At 37.4% G+C, this 20,223-nt stretch overlaps 1 protein-coding gene across 2 annotated transcripts in view; it reads right to left on the bottom strand.

Annotated features, from left to right (window-relative positions):
• Positions 1-20,223, bottom strand: part of IQGAP2 (IQ motif containing GTPase activating protein 2) — a 192,794-nt gene that overhangs the window by 14,687 nt on the left and 157,884 nt on the right. For both annotated transcript variants that reach the window (XM_042448191.1, XM_042448192.1), the window contains 11 exons: positions 19,761-19,832; positions 19,130-19,199; positions 18,619-18,827; positions 16,904-17,053; positions 14,291-14,454; positions 13,394-13,618; positions 11,247-11,387; positions 10,789-10,873; positions 8,360-8,592; positions 6,893-7,025; positions 1,668-1,770 (listed from right to left, as the gene is read on the bottom strand). In XM_042448191.1, the coding sequence (XP_042304125.1) occupies positions 1,668-1,770; positions 6,893-7,025; positions 8,360-8,592; positions 10,789-10,873; positions 11,247-11,387; positions 13,394-13,618; positions 14,291-14,454; positions 16,904-17,053; positions 18,619-18,827; positions 19,130-19,199; positions 19,761-19,832 (1,585 nt within the window). The remainder of the gene's footprint in view (positions 1-1,667; positions 1,771-6,892; positions 7,026-8,359; positions 8,593-10,788; positions 10,874-11,246; positions 11,388-13,393; positions 13,619-14,290; positions 14,455-16,903; positions 17,054-18,618; positions 18,828-19,129; positions 19,200-19,760; positions 19,833-20,223) is intronic.

Genomic DNA, 20,223 nt, shown 5'->3' with positions numbered 1-20,223 from the left:
TTTTGAGAGGTTATAACTTTCTAGCTCTGAGATTCTTTTTTCTTCCAATAATATCCAAGCTTTTATCCAAATCAATGCACAGGCATAAAAATAATATTCTAAATTAGGAAGTCCCAGTCCTCCTTTTTCTTTACGGTCGTACATAGCTGTCATTTTAATGCGTGGTCTTTTCCCCTGTCATATAAATCTTTGATTATCCTTCTTCCATAGGTTAAATGGTTGTTTAGCAAGTTGGGCAATGACTGGAATAAGAACATTTTTGGTAGTATGTTCATCTTTATAGATGCAGTTCCGCCAAGGAGGGATAACTGCTGATTGCTCCAGTTTTTTAAATCTTTTTTTATTATATTCCATGTTTTGATGTAGTTATTTTTGTATAAGCCAGAATTTTTCACTGTGATTATACTACCTAGGTATCTGATCTTGTTTATTATTTTTATGTCTGTCTTTCTCCTTAGATCTTCTTTTTCGTGTCCAGATAGATTTTGGGTTGGGATATCTGTGGTATTTGTTTTTTTCTTAGATAGTCTAATATTGCCTTGTTCTTTTTCTGCGCTGTTTCCCCTGCTGAGTAGAGTTGTTGAAAATAATCTGCAATTATTTGTTTTAATTCACTTCGTTTACTATATTCTTTTTCCTCTGTTTTCAGTTTAATTATTGCATTTTTCTCTTTTTCACTTTTTAATTTAGTTGCTAACCATTTGCCTATTTTATTAGCATGTTCAAAATGGTGGTGTTTTACATATTTCATCTTGTTTGCTATTTTATTTATTGAATTTGGTTTATTTTATTCCTTATACTTTGCCAATCTTGTTGAATCTTTTTATTTTTTGGTGATTTTTTAAAAAGTTCTTGCTCTTTTTGTTTAAGCTTCTCCATTAGGTCTTTCCCTATTTTCTCTTTTTCTTTTTTCTTTCTAGACCCTTGTTGTATTAGTATGTCTCTTACCACCGCCTTGCCTGCATCCCATATTATATGTGGTGCTGTATCTGTTGATTTGTTTTCCTGGAAATATAATCTTAATTGTTGTTTTACACCATGTTTTGAATTAATTGAAGTTTCTGGACTAGGCACAAGGCTAGCCCCACGTAGAGCACATTGCAGAAGTCAAGACATGAAGTTACCAGCACATGTACTACTGTTTCCAGGTCCCCTGGTTCCAGGAAAGGATGCAGCTGGCGTATTAGCAGGAGCTGATAACAAGCACTCCTGACAGTCACATTTATCTGATTTGACATCTGAAGTGATGAGTCCAGGAGCACTCCCAAGCTGTGAACACAGTCTTTTAAGTGGGGTGAGATCCCGTCCAAGATTGGTTGACATATCCCTATACCTGGATTAGGGGCCCCAACAGCAAGTACCTCCATCTTATCTGGATTCAGTTTCAGTCTGTTTTTCCTCATCCAGTCCATTATCACTTTAAGACATTCATTGAGAGGAGAAATGCCATCCTTAGTCAAAGCTGTGATCTGAGGCATGGAGAGATATATCTGGGTGTCATCAGCATACTGATGACACCCTGCCTCATGTCTCCGGATGATCTCTACCAGTGGCCTCATATATATGTTAAATAACCAAATCCAATTAAGTTCTGTTACCTTTACACTCACGTACAGGCTAGGTTCAGTCTTTCAATACATTTTTTTTGTTTTGTTGTGTTGACTTACCCAGGAAGGTGTCCACATCAGGAACTTCCCCCAGCCCTTGCAGTAGTTCATTTAAAACATCATTTTGGTCCGGAGCAATGGCATCCTGATGCTCTAGCAATAACTGCAGAGAAAACAGCCCATGTTGTAAAAACTGAAAGAAACGTGACCACAATCCACACAGTAATATTGTCTCAAATAATTTATAACAAAAAGAAATGCAGACCAAGATGATGACGATGAGAAAAACATGTTAACAAGGGCCTCAAAAACATTACACCTGACGGTAAATGCAAAATTCATGTGCCTAGAATTATGGGAGGAAAATAATCCCTATCTCTTATCAGCACGACGTAGATCAAACTATGGTTTCATGCACTGTGTTTTACTATTCCCTACTCTTCTACTGCCAGCAGGCAAAACCTTTGTTCAAGCAGGCTTTAAATATGTAATTTTAAAGGACACTAACTGGATACTAAATTCCACATGCTCTCAGGGTGGCTTCTTATAGGGGGTGTACTTTATTTTCAATTTCTGTATGCTTTTTAATGATTTTATACTATTTTAATGTGATGATTTTTAATTGTGTTAAAAAATTTAATGGTAGATTTTAGCTGATTCTTTTTGTAGGCTGCCTTCGGTCTCACTACAGGAAAAAGCATATAAACAAAATAAAAGATATAATAAAAATATCCTATGAAATTCATGAGGTCACTATAAATTGACAGGCATTTGAAGGTACACACATACTAGAACAAATGGGAGGAACACACAGGGCAGATGGAGAGCAATTGAAAACTGCCCTCCTCTTTGTTCTTCTGACAGATGTCAATATTGGCAGAAGGGCACTAGCTGGATACTAAATTCCACATGTTGTATCTAATTATTCTATTTGTCAGGCTCCCAACACACTTTTCTGACCAAAATCTACTATGTCATCCAAGAAATAAGATCTAAATTTTCTTATTAAATTCTACAGGAAAATTAAAACGTGATTTTTTCCTCATGCAGTTAGCACTTCATTTATGCAAGGCTCCAGATGAATAACTGCAGAAATCATCAGTTTTTAGTTTCAGGAGATCAGCTGTTAAGCCTTTCAAACAGAAATGTTCAAAGAGACTAAGGTTGAGCAAAGATCTGTAAGTGAATATTTGTTTTACTCATGAAAAGAGTGAAACAATTAGCTCAGTCTAGTGTTTTCAGAAAAAAATGTTCCCAGTTAACTTTGCACCCATATTTTTTTAAAGTTTGCAACTGTTATTATCATAACAGGAACTACAGACTATAAATAATAGTGCTACAGCTGTGCTTCCTCAACTTAGAAGCATTTTTATTTTAAAAAGAGATCATAAACAACATGCTTAAATATATGATGATTTACAGGTAAATATGAATGCCTAGAGCAAGAGATTTCCTGTACACAATTAATCTGCCCATTTCTACATGTTATACTCTTCTCATAACACCCTACGTAAACCCTAAGCAGTTTTTTATTTGTATTGTGAGAGGGTGGAGGACTGGTGTAACTCTAAACCCAATGCAGATGTTATTCATTTCCTAATATTACCTTTTCTAAGCAGAGGCTTTTTACACAGCAACAATATGAATACTGTATTTTCTGGTGTATAAGACTACTTTTTAACCCAAGAAAATCTCAAAAGTTGGGGGTCGTCTTATACGCCCGGGTGTCATCTTATAGGGCAGACTGGAGAATCTATGGTTGCTGCATATGGTGGGGGAGCTCAAAAACGGCTGTGGATGCATCCCCGCTGTATGCGGCATTCGTATGAAAGCAGCTACTGCTCTGATAGTCTTGGAGGCAGGGAGGGCTGGGCAGGCAGGGAGAGCTGACCAGTCCAAGCAGGCTTTGTATACAACAAGGTTTCCTGCTAAGTACCTGCATGTCATAAGCATTTGAATTAAAATTACCATATTGAAATCAAATCTGATGTTTTTTTTTTAATTTTTATTTGGTGTGTGTTGGAAGAGGGGTAGTCTTATATGGCAAGTATATCCCAAACTCTATATTTTAACTGGAAAAGTTGGGGTTCGTCTTATATGCCGGAAAATATGGTATCTATTATTTTAAAGCAATAAAACCTAACAGGCACTCTCTTTGTTACCTGCTCACTTTCTTTCTTTTCTTTTTTTTAAAAACCAATCTTTACAGACAATCTTTAGAGAAAAGATTAGAAAAACACAGGCAGATATTAAACAAGACAATGAGAATGTAATCAAAGAATCATGATAATCCTTTAGTGTACATTAATGTTTCCATAACAGAAGTGAATAAAGTTTCTTATAACAAAACAAGACAAGATACAAAAAATATGTACAATACTGGCACTATTTTGATATTTTGTTGCTGTTAAGATTTGAAAAGATATTCTGGAGAGTTTTGTCATCAGTATAAATGGTAGGTTTGTCATATTTTTCTTTCCTCGATTGGTTATGTACTCTAATAATTAGTATAGCAACATCTGTACTCATATTATTACAAGACCTGTCTTACTAACTTTAGATAAATCTAACTCTCTCTCTCTCTCTCTCTCTCTCTCTCTGTGTGTGTGTCTTCAAGTCACCTGTCAACTCATAATGACCCCATTAATTTCATAGGTTTCTTAGGCAAGGATGCTCAGTGGTGTCTTGCCAGTTGCTTACTCTGAAATATAGGCCTAGTACAGATTGGCACAAAACGTCGGCCTGGGGCTGATTTTAGGGGCTCCAGAGGGCTGGACATCCATACGTGTCCAGCCCTACTAGCATGCACCATCTTGCTGCAGCCTTCACCCATACGGGGCACGCAACAATGATACATGGGTGTCCACGCGCCCAAATGGCATTCCCCAGAAGTGATGGCGTCATGGTGTGCGAGTGCCATTATAGCACTCCTAAAAAGATGCCGCTATAGGCAGTTTCCCTTTAAGGAGCATGTCAGTGCCGCACCGTGCGGTTGGCGCGGCCCCAACAAGGGGTAAATATGGGCGACATGGAGCTGCCTGTCTGTATCCCCCCCCCCAATAGTCCACAGCACCTGATATTTTTTGGCTCACCAGGCTTAGCTTCCAAGATAATGCAGAATCTGGTATCTTTATGGTATTTAGGCCACAAATCTAAAATTGCAGAAGCTAATTAATTAGTTAATTGATTAGTCTCCCTACACAATCCGCCCCGCACTCTCAGAACTACAGGGAAGAACCTATTGGACTGCCCGAAGACTAGATTAAGATCTACTTCCCATAGGGCATTCACTGTGATGGCTCCCAAATTGTGGAATGGCTTGCCGGAGGAGATCCGTCTCATTACCACCTTAGATGCCTTTAAGAAGGCAATCAACATGGATTTCTTCCGGCGAGCCTATCCCCCAGACCTGCTTTAACAGCTTAAGATGATACTCCACTTGGAACTTGATGAGGAACCAGATTTTGATATTGCAGATGTACAGGTATTTTAATGTGTTTTTAAATTTTGCTTTGTATAATGAGAATATATTTTAACTAAGTGTACATGTATATATGTGCTGTTCTCCTGCCTTGATCCATAGGGAGAGGCAGGATATATAAATAAAAATTATTATTATTATTATTATTATTATTATTATTATTATTAATCTGTCCCAAGCTGTCCTTTTCATTAAGTGCTTGTTTACTAAATGTTAAATTGTGTTTTTCCTTAGCTATCTCTGCCCCTGACTGTTACTGGAATTACCTAGGGAGAGAAGATGACTGTCAAACAAGCATCTCCTATAGTGTCATCCACATTTATCATCTTTTAAGACCACCTCATCCTTCTGAATGAACAAATTAATTATATACAATATTTCAGTCTCTGAGATTCTTCAGACTTTTTAGTTTTGCTGGTGTGCACTGTCAGGGCTACAAAGTTCAAGAAATCCCTGTAAGAGCTTACAAAACCAGGAGCCAGGAGATGTGCTTCTCTGCAGTTTAGAGAAATCCTAGAAACACCTAATTAAGGCACTTACTTTAGCTGCATTCCAATTATTCTATCCATTATATTAAAATCAACTGTAGAGTTTCTCTACAAAAATACAGCAGCTCATGTTGTACAGGCAACTCAATTTTACAGTTGTAAAGGCAACTTTACAGTCAATTTCAAGCTTACAAAATGTCCAAAAGATTTGTTTTTCTGTTATGAAACTGTAATGCCCCCCATACACTAGTTCTATAAAGTTTATTAAATAATACATTATTATTGGGGGGGGGGGGGAGAGGAATGAAAAACAGCTGTGTAAAATACTAGTGCTTGACTTCCAAAGACAAGTGACAACTTTAACATCTGGCCAAATTTCACCTATACCTTCATACAGAAACGTCACTTTAGTTAATATAAAGTATATACCTACTTAATCCATCACATACAGATATTGCAAAACAAAATGTTGTCTATGTGGCTATATTATTTTACAGTTAGTTACTATGATATATAAAAGAAACTGGCACATTATTTGACCATTATTTGTGCTAGTGGATTGTTGTTTTTGGAGGAACTGATTACAGAAGTGATAGTACAGGTCTTTTGAAAGGACCATATGGTACAGATCTAGATTAATATCTGTGTTATATTTAAAACCAGCCAGTCTTTCAATTCATCTGTTTCTTATCCAATAAAAACAACTCACAGGATGCCAATTTTAGCCTAAATCAACTTTTTCCATAATGTTATGACGATTACAAAACACATTAAGATTTGTAAAATCTGACACTTCATTTTTCAAACGGAGATGTTACTTTTCACATCAAGAGATAGGGATGCATTATACCAGAGGAGGTAATCCAGATGTTTTTGCACCTAAACTCCCAGCATTCCTCATCACTGACCATGCCTGCTAGTGTTGCTGGGAGTTGTAGTCCCAGCAACACTAATGTATACAATCAAATACATTAGAATATACATATTCACACTGAATATGAAAATTTCTAAAACCATTCCCAAATTTAAAAAATGCTAATGACTTGACACCAAAGAATGTGTCATCCTGACACAGAAAAAAAGAAAAAGAAAATGCAAAATATAATTAATTTTTCTCATAACATATTAGGCTATTATATATTCTTAAAAATGTCTGGATTGTTATAGCAGAGTATAAATGATGGTCTTTTCAAGGCTGATACATTACTCCAAACTATTTGTTTCAATCTGTATTTGTTTCCAGTTAGCTGTAGTTATTATCGAGGTCTCTAACAAGCAATACATGTAGCTTGCTTTGAAATTTTGCATGCACTTACTGAATGAGTGTTGATAATTTCTTCAATTGAAATATATATCACTGGCTTGCTAAGTGTCACCATATCAGAATATTCATCAATATTGAATTTTTCTTCAGGTTCAGGAACAACACAAGCTGCTTGAAAATAGTTCCTAAGGAATAAAACACATTTGTAATTTCATGGGGAAAAAAGAGCTGTACCAACTTCCAAGTAAAAGCACAAGAATGTCAGCGATTTCACTATTAACCCTGCACCCTTAGTTTTCTGCATGTGGCTCTGCAGTATTATACGTTTCCACAAACTGGAGTAAGATGGAAGAGAGACAGCAAAGAGAAGCTTAGTTTTTACATATACAATTGTATACAACACTCCTTAAAGATTCTTATATGTCAGTCCCACTTACAAGATAATTCAAGAAGGTATAGCCATGAATATGTATGTAGTTGACTGTTACTCCATAGTTGTCTAGTTCCAAGTACATGGCTAGTATAGAAAAATTACAACAAAATTACACTAATGACTGAAACAAACCTGTCTCAGAGCTAATATCTGGATTATAGCCTGCTACATTTATAATAATAATAGTTATTATTATTATTATTATTATTATTATTATTATTATTATTATAGTAACAGATAACATTCTTATTGAAACTCAAGTATGGAAGTATCAATGAACATATGGGCTCTAAAGATGTTATTTTTGCAGAGCAATGATACTAGTTTCCCTTATTACTATAGAAAGAGAAAACAGACGTGGTATATCTTGGCTATGACTGCAACGAGACAACATTTAAAAGTTTAAATGATTAAAATAGTATAGAAGCTATGGAAATCTTCTCTACAAGTGTGTCAGTTGGAGTATTGAAATGTGAAGCCACTGTAACATAAAAACAAACACACAAACAACTGAGCTAGTACTCCAGCTTTGGGCAGTTATATAAATATAATCTCAATAAAATTATTTCAGACAGCAGTTATTAAAATTACAGTTTGTTGTGACTCAAGTGTACTTTCATACAGTGATCACACCACCCAGGCAGCAAATTTACTTGGGTCAAAGAGCACAGTTTTCTCAAAACATTTTGGCAAGATAACCAAGCACCATTTCCTATTATTGTCTGAAGAATAAGCAAAAATAAGTACTGTAAATACGTCATTCTTACTGCAGCTTTCGGCTTTCCTTATCATACCATTATGTGGTCATTACTCTTGAAATGAACATAAGCTGTCAACAGAAGGACAGCTATCAAGATGTGCATGCTAGGTGGGATGTCTGTAAGTGAATGAATGAATACATATGACTAGATGGAATATTAAAAGAAATTAGCTAGGCAGATAGAAGATGCTTTTGTTATCTACAGAATAAAAGCAAATATCACTTAATGACATGAAAAATCTAAAATTTCAGGAAACTGGCTACTGATATATACATGTTTTCATCTAGTAATTTACTAGGTATGCCCCATTTATTTCAGTACATACCTAAATTTCTCATATGTCTGCGAGAGGTAAGTGTTCATTGATGACAGATGTGCATTTTCTCCTTCGAAAAGGTTATTTGAGGCAGCATGTTGAAGGACTTTGGCCACACAACCCAAATTTCTCCTCTGATCAGAATGGATCTGGCCTCCAGCTGTCATATCAATTATGTCAAACCCATCAGGCGCAACAATGGCTGGGTTCATAAACCGATAATAGAGGAGATTTCCAACAATCTATGGACAGACAGAAGAAGCTTTTTAAAAAACAGGCACTCTGTTTGAAATGTTTATTTGCAGGCTATTTCATATGCCACAATCAGCCAAAATTATTTAGAACTCTAGTTTATAATGAATGAGCAAGTATCCTGACACATACTACTCAGTAGTTTTGGCTTGGCTCCTCTTGTCAGAAGGAATGGCAAAATGAGTTAGGTACTCCTCTCACCTATGGTTTATTTAGCATGACAGGCAATCCATTTTTTTTTTAGCTTGGTGCTCTCTTAAAAAGTCAGTGACATAAATCGTGAACGATCCTTGACTATCTAATTTCTCACAAGAGAGAGATCTAAGCTCAAATGCCACACTAAACAAACCAAGGACAGAAAGACTCAGAAAGGCAATGGCAAACCTCCTCTAAATAAATCTTGCCAAGAAAACCCCATGATAAAGCCTTAGGGTTGCCATAAGTTGGAAATTACTTGAAGGCACACAACAACAACAATGTACACTATAAACATCAACTTATATACAGAACATGAAAAAGTCACTTTCCCATGACCTTGCTTGGCTAGGGGTTTCTGTAGGCCAAAATTAATGTAAGTTCTGCTTATCCATATCCTTTTAATTCAGCTCCAGAATTGTATTACATCTCAGTTGTTCAGCACTGGTATTAAAAATCAGAAAATGAGCTTACTGAAAATTAATTCAAATGGCTTGCAGGTTTTGCCAATATTCTAACATCCTGGTTTTAAGTATGCTTATATTTAGAAGTTAAGCCTTTTTGAATTCAGTAAGACTTCATCCTCAGTAAAACTGCACCATTTTTTAGCCTAGCACCCCACCCAGGGCACTCAGGAAAACAGTATTTATGCAGAGTTCAACTTTCACTGGTGCTGGGGAGTTACTGATAAGGACACCAGCTTTCAGTTTCTTATCACTCTATATGGACACTTCCTCCAGGAAAACTTGCCAATTTGGTACGTATCAGAGTTTCCAACGAAAAAAGAAAATACAAGTTACAAGCAAATGCTGTCATGCCTAAAGGTAAAGTCTGATTACTTCATGATTATGGGAGAATGGGATGATATGCCAAGATGAGTTATATAGCAATTGATAAATAAGTACAACTTGAGATAGTGATAGGTAGGCTCCTGAGTTATTGGGTCTGCTTTGGCTGTGGCTTTCTATTTTTATTAGAGCGCCAAGCTATACCAGCTGGAGCCAAGTGCAAATGATATAGACTTAGAATTAAAGAAGAATGTGTCTTTGGGCATGTTCAGAGTGTCTCAGAATTACTATAATTTTGAGATTTTAAAAAAATGAATCCTGGAGGTATAATTCTTGTACAGGTGGATTAAAAATGAATCAATATAGATGCTCATCATCCTCACCCTTGTTTAAACAATATGAACTGAAACAAATTTTGCCCTCTTTAAGCATGTGATATTTGAAACAACACTTTAGGCACAGCAGCTACTTTAATTACAGAATTTAGTTACAGAAATTGGTCTGCATTGCTCAAATTCTTCAGCAACTCAGATGGAATAAAATGTTATATTCCCACATTTTTACAAGTACCTTCAAAACAAGTCAAATGGAAGAACAAATGTACTATATTTATATGTTCAAGTGCATCTATGATTAGAGTTATAAATTGTTTCAAGAAGTATTGTTATGTAAACAAAGATGTAAACCAAAGTTTAAGCACCCAGACTTAAAAGCTGCTATATAAAGGCAGCAGCTTAAAGAACTATGTCCTCTGGATAATGCAGTGCAACTCCCATCATTCCTCATTACTTGACTAGAGATGATAAAGTGTTACAGTGAACAACATCTGAAAAAACACAAATTAGCTACTTCTGAGTTAGGCATTTGTGTTTCTTTCATATTAGCAATAAACTCCATTCTTAATCCTGTACCCAGTACTGGAATTTGCCATTCTGTATCACTTCCTATCCTGGCAATGGTTCATCAGCTTCCATGTAGATGGAATGAAGAAAACCTGCCATTTAAGGGTAATGGTTACACACAGTTTACTAAGGTACACTTAAATTTAAATTGTCCCATCTTCAATAGCATGTACGAGCATCCTTGAATGTAGGCAGTTTCTTTTTATCCCCCTCACCTACCCTGTTCCCTAAAGCACGCAATTTCTGTCACAATGTAATTAGAAAGAGCAAGGATGTTGACAGATCACCCTCACAAATCTACCTTTAATAGCTCATCTTCTGTGGCATCTGGGAATTTCTCATGGAGCGAATTCTTCAGAACTTTGGCTATATATCTCAATCCATAACTATATGTGAAAACAGATGGAAAAAAAGGAAAATAATGGAGAGAGACTTAGGATGAAAAAGAACTAATTCAAATCAACCAAAGAAAATCCAAAACAAAATGCTGCATTTATTTCACAAACTTTAGAACTAAACAAAACAAAACAAGATGACACCAAAATACACACAAACACAAAAGAAAGATATATTATGAGTGCTTAGTAGATATAAAAGTATTTGAATTTGGTGACGGAGGGAGAATACTCCCCTCTGCTGGTGAAATACCATTGTGGATTAAGGAACAGTTAAGATAGGTTTTTCTTAAAGCATTCTTGCATTTTCCCAATCATGCTTCTTCAGAGTTCCATCAAGGTTCTGCTAGGACCTCAAACTTACGGCATTAAGTTCAGAGATGAGAATATGGAAGTGAGGACTTTATCAGTCACTGCTCTGAGGCTTTGAATTGATGACTCCAATCGATTCACTACTTCAGGATGTGTCAGTGCTTGCTCTGTTGTTACATCATAAGGTAGTTTGCTAGTTAGATGGGGGAGGAACAGAAAGAGATAAAGTAACCAATGCTGAACAAAAGAATGGTACGTTAATAAAAGGTTCAATACAAAGATTTGATGTGCCTATGTGATCATTTAATCTGTTTAACAGATCATAATTATTTGCTTAATGCCTAACAGAGTTCTTAGAACAGTATTGCAGATTCAAAGTAACTATATAGGATGCTTTTGTAAACTTATTCAGATTTTCAAGTCTGCCACTTAATATTGCAGCAGTGAAGCCACAGCCCAAACCACATTTTGTGCTCTAGACAGTAGGGATGGAAAGAGTATTAAAAACATTAAAAAGTGTTGGGAAACGCTGACAAGGAGAAGTATGAACTGACAAGAATCTTCACAGTTCATTCTGCATAAAGTTCACACTTGGTATTTTTGTGCAGAAAATTTTTTGTGCCAAAAAAAAAAAGTATATTTCTGCACAAGTGAGTTTTGCACAGAATAGGGCCTTAATTAAAACGTTCTGTTTTCTGCACCAAAAAATCTCATGGAAATTTTGTGCATAAAGTTTTGATCTGCAAATAGTCGTCAAAAGTTGGGGTTTTCAAAGATTTTCTTGCAGTTGGAAGAAATTTGCTTAAATTATTGACTTCTTCCTTCAAGAACAAAATTAGCCAACAACCACATCACTACTGGAGAGCTGCCACTGCTTCCTAAATACCTGGCTCTAAAATGGTTCTCAGAACCAAGGCAATATGAAAGAAATGACCTAGAAAGCCAGCTGTACCTCTTAAAGAGAGGCAGAGGATTGTAAGTGCTCCATCTTATGACAAGGATGTATGTTTGTCTGAATGTGCCCTTTCTCTTCTGGCAGTGTGTTCCACTGGATCATGACATAAAGGAAGATTGCATGAACAATTTCAACCTTGCACTCAACTGGGGGAAATGATTATCAAAAGTCAAGGAGAAAATGACTGGTTTGAAAATGGCCTCTATAGGAATCTACACAGTTTGCTGTGCCAATTTGTTGTGCAAAATGTGAGTTCAAGAGAGATTTATTCTTCTTTCCCTGCCCCCATTAATGGGAGGACTGTTCTGGAACAGACAGCATGGGCTATGTATTTTAAAAAAAGAATGTCACATGTCACTTTACAGCCAACAGACTGGACAGGGTACTCTGTTGTCAATGTGTGTGGAGACAGGGCTATATCAAGTAGCTGCTCAGGCCAACTATTCAGACAACTTTCAGTAATGTGTAACACACCACTGGGATCTTATTTTACTACAGTGGACTGTGCCCCCCCCCAAGGTTTCTGCCATAATAAATTTGTTAGTATATAAGAAAGCCAGGATGATGCAGTGGTTTGTGTACTGGACTATGACTATGATACCAGGGTTCAATTCTCAGCTTGGACGTGGAACCCATGCCCTTGTTGTCATTGGGCAAGTCACAACCTCTCAACCTCAGGGGAAGGCAATGGCAAACCTCCTTCGAACAAATCTTGCCAAGAAAACCAAGGGTCACCATAAGTTAGAAATGGCTTGAAGGCACATATCAACAACAGTAAGGTATCACAAGACTCTGTTGTTCTTTGTGGCAACAGACTAACAAAGTTAGCCTTCCACAAACCATTTTATCAGCATTTATTTCACATTTCAGATTTATATTTGAGCAGTAATGACATTACACAGGACTCTGGGGTAGATCCAGGACCTTACAGAACAGAATGAGCAGAAGGTACCTTAACCACTGCATAGCTTATCAAATTGTGAAGTAATACTCATTATCATCTAAACAATCAAAACTCATTAGACCATTAAGTCAAGTCTAAAACAACCTCACTGTACTACTGTCTGAGTGTTCCATTCTAGTCACACTAACCTTAGTTAATTACAACAATTTCATACTCTATTAATAGCCTAAGGACATTTTTTGTATATTTGCACTCTCTTCTCACCCTATTCCTATAAGAAACCTAAATAAATCATTGAAAATTACTTTCAGTTTTATCTGGCTCTGCTGCATACACATACCTTGCCTCTCCAGTTTGCATTTCTAGTTGATTTACCCATGCCTTGTAAACTTCCACAGGACTTGTATTGATCACTAGTGATTTGTCATCCATAATGTCTTTCACCACAGGTGCCAACAGCTGACGCAGAGTATTCTGTCCTCGAGCACCTCGATTAAAACTGACCACCATCTTGATGACAGTAGGATTTCCCGTGACAATATCTTGAATCTGGTCTACCTTGGAACTGCAGTAAAAAGTAAGCACATTTCAGATCTCGTTGAAGACAATCAAACCTATCTCTGGCTGCTGCTACACTGCAGAATTAATGCAGTTTTACATTACTTTAACTATCATGGCTCCAGCCTCTGGAATTCTGGGATCTGTAGTTGGTTGTGGCACTGTAGGTCTCTGATAGAGGTGGCTAAATATCTCACAAATCTGCAGATCCCAAAATTCCATAGCATTGACGCATGGCAGCTAAAGTGGTGTCAAACAGCATTAATTCTGCAGTGCAGCTGCAGCCTCAGTGTCGTTTGAATGGATATACAACATATAGCAGTTTGTTCTGTCCATAGTAGTTCTTTAAAAACAACACCACTATATTTTTGCAACAGTACTCTAGTCACCTGAAAAATGACAGAAAGGAAGAAATGGTTTTTGAAACAGAAATACAGAATATAGCCCTTGAAATCAATCCATTTCTTTTAGAATGTAGAACTTCATTTTATTAGGCTGTTTCAGGTGATACGCTACAAGCATGTTTAGTCTGGCAAATGGGATGTGCCTACGAAACTCTGTCTGGTCCAAATCATCCACTACATTCTTAAGAGAAACTAAAATGAGATTTAACGGTCAACTATTTTATTTGTCAAGATAGAAAAAATAGAATAAAAGACCATAAATTTAATATACACACTGTATTTCTTCTTCTAGAGCAGTTTTAAACAATTTCAGAAGCAAGTATTCTTCTCGTGGATTCGAAGCATAGTTGTACAAGGTGAAGATAACAGTATCCATGAATTTGGTAGATTTATTCTGGGGCATCTGGAAGATCAGCTTTGCCAGGTAAGTTGGATTAGTCTATGGAAGGAATATTATAATGGCACATTAATAAAAACAGATGAGTTTTCCATCGCTTGCTTTATAAGCAGTAAAACTAAAAAGCACTCAATGCATTTAATCAATACAAGGATTAATTGAAAACTGCCTAATACCACAGTGAAAAACAGATACTGAATAATGCCAGTATCAATACTCCTGTGCCTTTACTAATGCAAAAAACCTCTGGTTTATCACTGTAGAGAAGGATTTTATTCTCTCACACACATACTCACAAATAGAGAAAGGGAAAGTAGTTGCACTTTTGCTACATATTCATCCATGAGAGCAAAGACCTTTGCATGCAACATGACAGTAACAATGCTGTAACAATTAGTAACAATTAGCTCAGTTGCCATTTCTTTGATCTATATCCTATTTTTCTTTTCAATGGGATGACAAGAGGCTTACAATATAAATTAAAGCAGAACTTCCAAAACAATATGAATTACATGTTTAAAAAGAATTTGTATGTTCAAGAATCACACAAAACAATATAAATGGAGAAAAAATGGCCAGAACTTTATTGATTACAATTGTTCTGGGTTGGCCAAATGCATGAGTCTGGATCCAGGGATTAACTTAATTTAATTAACAATTTAAAAAAACACTTAAAATACATAGTGCATATTAAAAAAAATACATCTAGCTGCATATCACTCTATCCTTGTCAGTTAAGGCTGAAGCCCTGTTGAAAAAGGGTTATTGCCTGCCAGCAAAAAGACAGCAGACCTCAGAAGGGAGCTCTAAAGCCTAGGAGCAGCCACCAAGAAGGCTCTCTCACATGTGCTCTCCAGTCAAGCCTGGGAGGGCAGTGGGAGAAAGCCCTCTCCTGATGATCATAAGACTTGGATAGGCTCATATGGGGCTTTGAAATAGACTGGATCTAAACTGAATAAGGTTTTATAGGTTAAAAAAACACAGTATTGTGTCCAGAAAGAGAGTTACATACACACTGATGCTGAGCTTTTCTTTAAATACAGTGGTACCCCGGGTTACGAAAATAATCCGTTCCGCGGCGCCCTTCGTAACCCGAAATCTTTCGCAAGCCGAAAAAGCCATTAGGCGCTAGCGCTGGAAGCCGCAATTTCGTGCGAAAAAGCGCCGAAAAGCACCAAAAATTTTTTTCGTAAGCCGAAAAAAAAAACGTAACCCGGAACAGTTTTTTCCTATAGAATTTTTTCGTATCCCGGAAATTTCGTAACGCGGTGCTTTCGTATCCCGGGGTACCACTGTACACAAAAGCTTTATCATGAAAGTAATCACAAATATTTCAAGAGTTCATATCAACAAACTCAAGCTACTTACAAAGTGTCACACTTGAAAATCTGGAATACCCAAGTCCTAGCCTATCAGACAGCCAAGGGCCACATCCCTTAATTTTGCAACAAATACTGCATATGTTTCAGAGGAAGGGTGCCTGCTAAGCTTCTCAAAACACACCATGCTGCCTTCCACATCACTCCCGCCTGCCAGAATCTCTTTGCCAGCATTGTTACTTTCTGATCTGAGTAACTAACTGCAGTTCTCTGCTTTCTACTGTTTATCCCCCTTTCCCATGTATCATTGTGTTACTTCAAAAAGATTCTCAAATGCCAGAAATTCCAAAATGCTATCACATTCTTCTGTCAGACTAAACTTCCTGTTTTCCAAACCTTCTTTCCACTGTCTACCGTCCTTGACACTTGTTTTCTCAAATCAAAGGATTCCAAGAAAAGAGACCAACCTGGAAAGAGTCAGAAGTGCTATTTGTGTGGAATATGTTAAGAAAGCCATAGAGCTTAGCAATGAGCCTCCCAGGTTTGGGACTGGATCTTAAACCTGAGGAACATGACTCCCTTCTGTATTCAGGCCCAAAAGCTAATCCAGGATGTGGGATCCCTTAAGAATTGAGTGGCATAGCTGGCTGCTTGGAGAGAGAAACTGGCTTCCACTAGGTGTTCTCATCTAGTTTTGGTCAATTTCCTTCTCCTCTATAAGGCTGTGTCTTCTGCTGTCAGCATCTTTTAAAAGGGCACAAAAGACTGCTGCAGAGAGGAGGTAATGGGAGAGTTCTGTCTCCCTGCAAGGTTCCCCCCCCACCCCCGTGGTTTTCAGAATTTAACTCTGTGTTCTGACAGCAGGACTTTAATGTTTTTTTCATTCAAGACAGATACGGTCTTAATTGCAGATCATCACACAACTACATGCCAAGAAATAATGAAAGAAAGAAACAATGAAAGAAAAGGAGCAACTGATTGGAAACATAAACCAAAACTTGAATCCTGCATATGTACGTATTTTTAAAAAGAAAAGAAACTATGAAAGTAAATCAGTATAACAACATAGAACTCAGTACAAGATAACAATGAGTTTTTGTTTTACAGAATTAAGATGAGACTCTGGCACTACAAAGCTGTCTTACCTGAAGCACCACTATCAGACAACTTACCTGCAGAAGATAAAACAAGTGTTGATAGGCCTCTAACTTTTTCCTCCTCTCTTTGCTCAGGCCTTTGATGCCCTGTTTGTCCCCTGTTACCAGCTCTTCCATCTGATTTTTGCTTTTTTTGTTCAGTTTCTTGCTGTGTGATATCACATCCTGCCAAGGAAAGGGAGAGCTAAAGCTTAAAGCATATGCAAACATTAAATATCTGGCATTTAGGATAATTGCAACTCTCTCCTACAGCCAGACAACAGCCATTTTCTCACTGTTTTAAGTAGAACATGGTAAATGTTACCTTTTTGGACTACAAATCTCTTAATCTTCCAGCCAGTATCTTCCAGATTCTGGAAGTTGTAATCCAAAAAAGAAATGTTTCCAACATCTGTGTTTTAGACTGAATCCACACCAGCAAAATAATCCAGATCCAGTGAGCAGTATTTTGCCCAGATTTCACCCCATTTACACCACACTGACACATAAAAGTCTGAACTCAAATTGTATTAGTAGCCACGTATTTCCTCCAGCAGAATTCAAATCAGTACAAAAGGGTGTTTCTCCCCATGCAGTTCTTTTCCTTTCCCCAGCATGGATAAACCTATCAACCAGTTACCTTTCTTGCTTTTCCATGAATCAACTACCCACCTGGCACTCTTACTCGATGGCTCCTCCATCCAATCCCCTTCCACCCTTCACACCCCAGTGAGAAAGTGAGAGAACTTTAAATGTCTCTCCACATAGGCATCCCCAAGGAGAAGAAAAAATACGTTTCTTTCCTCGCTTTTCTTTCCACTCTGGATTTTTAAATTGAATTAAGAATTGTGTCTATGGAACAAGCATGGTGGGATGTTTGGCTGGTGCTGCTTCTCCTGTCCATTTCTGCTCTCTGAACCTCCCCCATTCCAAGTGCTTCCAAAAGCCAGGGTGTTTCAGAAGCTAGGAAAGCAACCCCTGGCCTTCAATGGTGACACAGAAACCAACTTCTGATTTGAATCTGTGCCTGTAGGAGAACAGGGGTTGGATTTGTTCCTTGGGTGGATTCACTGCAAAAAAGCAAACACTTTCTGGGTGGAAGATGCCACCCAATAAAACTGCCGCCCCCCACAACTATACACTCCTTGATTCCACACCAATCCAGCAGGACAGACACTGCAAAAAACAAAACAAAATAAAACAAACCCAGGAAAAACATTTTTTTCCCAAGGAGATCCATATCTCCACACTGATGCCATCCCAGATTGGTGTTCTCATTATGTTTTATGTTACTGAATCTCTCCGTGGCACTTAAACCCTGTCATTGTTCACACTTGCCACCATTTCAGTTTAAAATGGAGGCACCTCCATTTCGGGGAATGATACAGCTCAATCCGAATCAATTCAGTAGCATACTTACACTACCAAAGATATGGATAATTGCGGCTCTTAAAAAAAGAAGCAGGAACCCCCTCCCCCCATATTGAATATACCAGGTTAAGTGGTTTTTTGGGTAGCCCCAGCCCCTGAAAACTGTAGTTGGGGCATGTGCATTCAGGGCATGTGTGAACGCCATGAAAATAACCTGGTTTCACACCAAGTTAGTTTCGTAGTGTGAATAGGGCCTTCTTTAATTGTGTATTCCTGTATGACAGGAGGTTGACTGGGTAGCTCTTGTGGTCTCTTCTAGCTCTATGACTATATATTTCTTAAATTTATGAAGTCACTAAATCCCATTGAACTTGACTAACCTGCAGAGTTATTCTGTTTTTCACCAGCAGTCCTATCTTGATATCCATCAGATTCAGATCTTTCTCTAGTTGTTGACTAGATCGGATATTTGTGACCACCTCTTCCCTTAGCCTTGTTACTTCTAGCTCCTCTTGAAAGTCCAAATCACTCTGATCCATGAGGTAGGCAAATTTGCGTAGGACATTCAAAGGAGGGTTTTCAGAACCAGCTACAAGTCAAGTGAACAAATAAGAAATTAAACTCAACAGCTTTAGACATTTCATTCTAAACAAAATTCCATAAAACCACTGAAACACTGGAGCTGCTGTTTTCAAGACATCCAGCTGTCCACTTACACCAAGGGTGAGAATCATGCATCCTTCCAGATTTTGTTGGACTGCAGCTCCCAGCATCCATAGCTGGCACAGCCAATGAAGAAGACTTTGTGGGAGTTGCAGGCCAATAACATCTGGAGACCACATGATTCCCATCCAACTTTAGAAAATACTCTTCAGAAAATTTAGCACTTACTCAATATCCTGTAGTCTTCCCTAGCTTTGTTTGCTTTGAGGAAGGCTTGAATCTTCACAATTTCTTTATTCTGCAAAAGACCGAGACAAAGTATTTTAGACATTACTACATAGGAAACAGTTTGATTGTAGAACGGAATGGAAGGGGCCAGAAACGAGTGTGGAATTAGTGGGGGACACATTTTACTGCACGCAAAGTCCCTCACTTGTTCCGTTCCGTTCCCCATCCATTCCCCATCCGTTCCAAAGGGGGCGATTTTTGAGAACTGTTCAAAACAGTTCTCAAAAATCCCCTCTGAGGACGGATTGGGAATAGAAAGGCAGGGAACATAACAATGAGGGACTTCCTTTTGTGCAGTAAAATGCATCCCCCACTCGTTCTGTTCCCTTCCAGGCTCCTTTTGTTCTGTTCTTGTCCCTGCCTGGAGCCCTGTGTGATAAAATTCTGTGATTGTCATTTAATTATGGGATACAAACTAACAATCAACTTTCTTTCCCCCCAGCAACTCTATCTTTGGCCTCAAAGTAACAAGCAAATGTGTGATCTATCATATTTTTCCCTCTAATCAAATGGAAAGCAGCAGGAAACAACTTATGTACTCAGGAGGCAATAAGAAAGGTAAAAATCTTACATGATCTTTGAAATATTGCATCCGTTCCTTGTATGCTCTTCTTGCTAACCACATTTTGACCCATGCCTGGATCTGAAAATTAAACAAGAATGAAGAGATTCTTAAAAACTATAAATAGTTTAATTTCCCTCCTGCTTTTTTAAAAAAGTGTTTGTTTTAAATAATGTGTCAACAAATCATGGGTTAGATAAGCGTTTTAGATTGTCCTGGAGGATCTGCTTAGATTGTAGCAATAGTTATAATTCTATTTTAATGTTGAGCTTCTATATGTTTTGTGCTATATCACATTCATTTTAATTTGCAAGGTGCCATGAGTCCTAGCTTTGGGGGAAAAGTCAGAGTATAAATAAAAGTTATTAACTGCAATAACAATAACATCACATCGATGCTATTAAAATATTGAATGTAATCTGAATAGAACAGATCCACATGAATTGAATGGATTGAAGAAACAATGTACACT

This window comes from Sceloporus undulatus, chromosome 2 (assembly GCF_019175285.1).
Source record: "Sceloporus undulatus isolate JIND9_A2432 ecotype Alabama chromosome 2, SceUnd_v1.1, whole genome shotgun sequence".
Lineage (NCBI taxonomy): Eukaryota > Metazoa > Chordata > Lepidosauria > Squamata > Phrynosomatidae > Sceloporus > Sceloporus undulatus.
The sequence above is the reverse complement of the archived record's forward strand: the minus strand, read 5'-3'. Positions and strand labels throughout refer to the sequence as shown.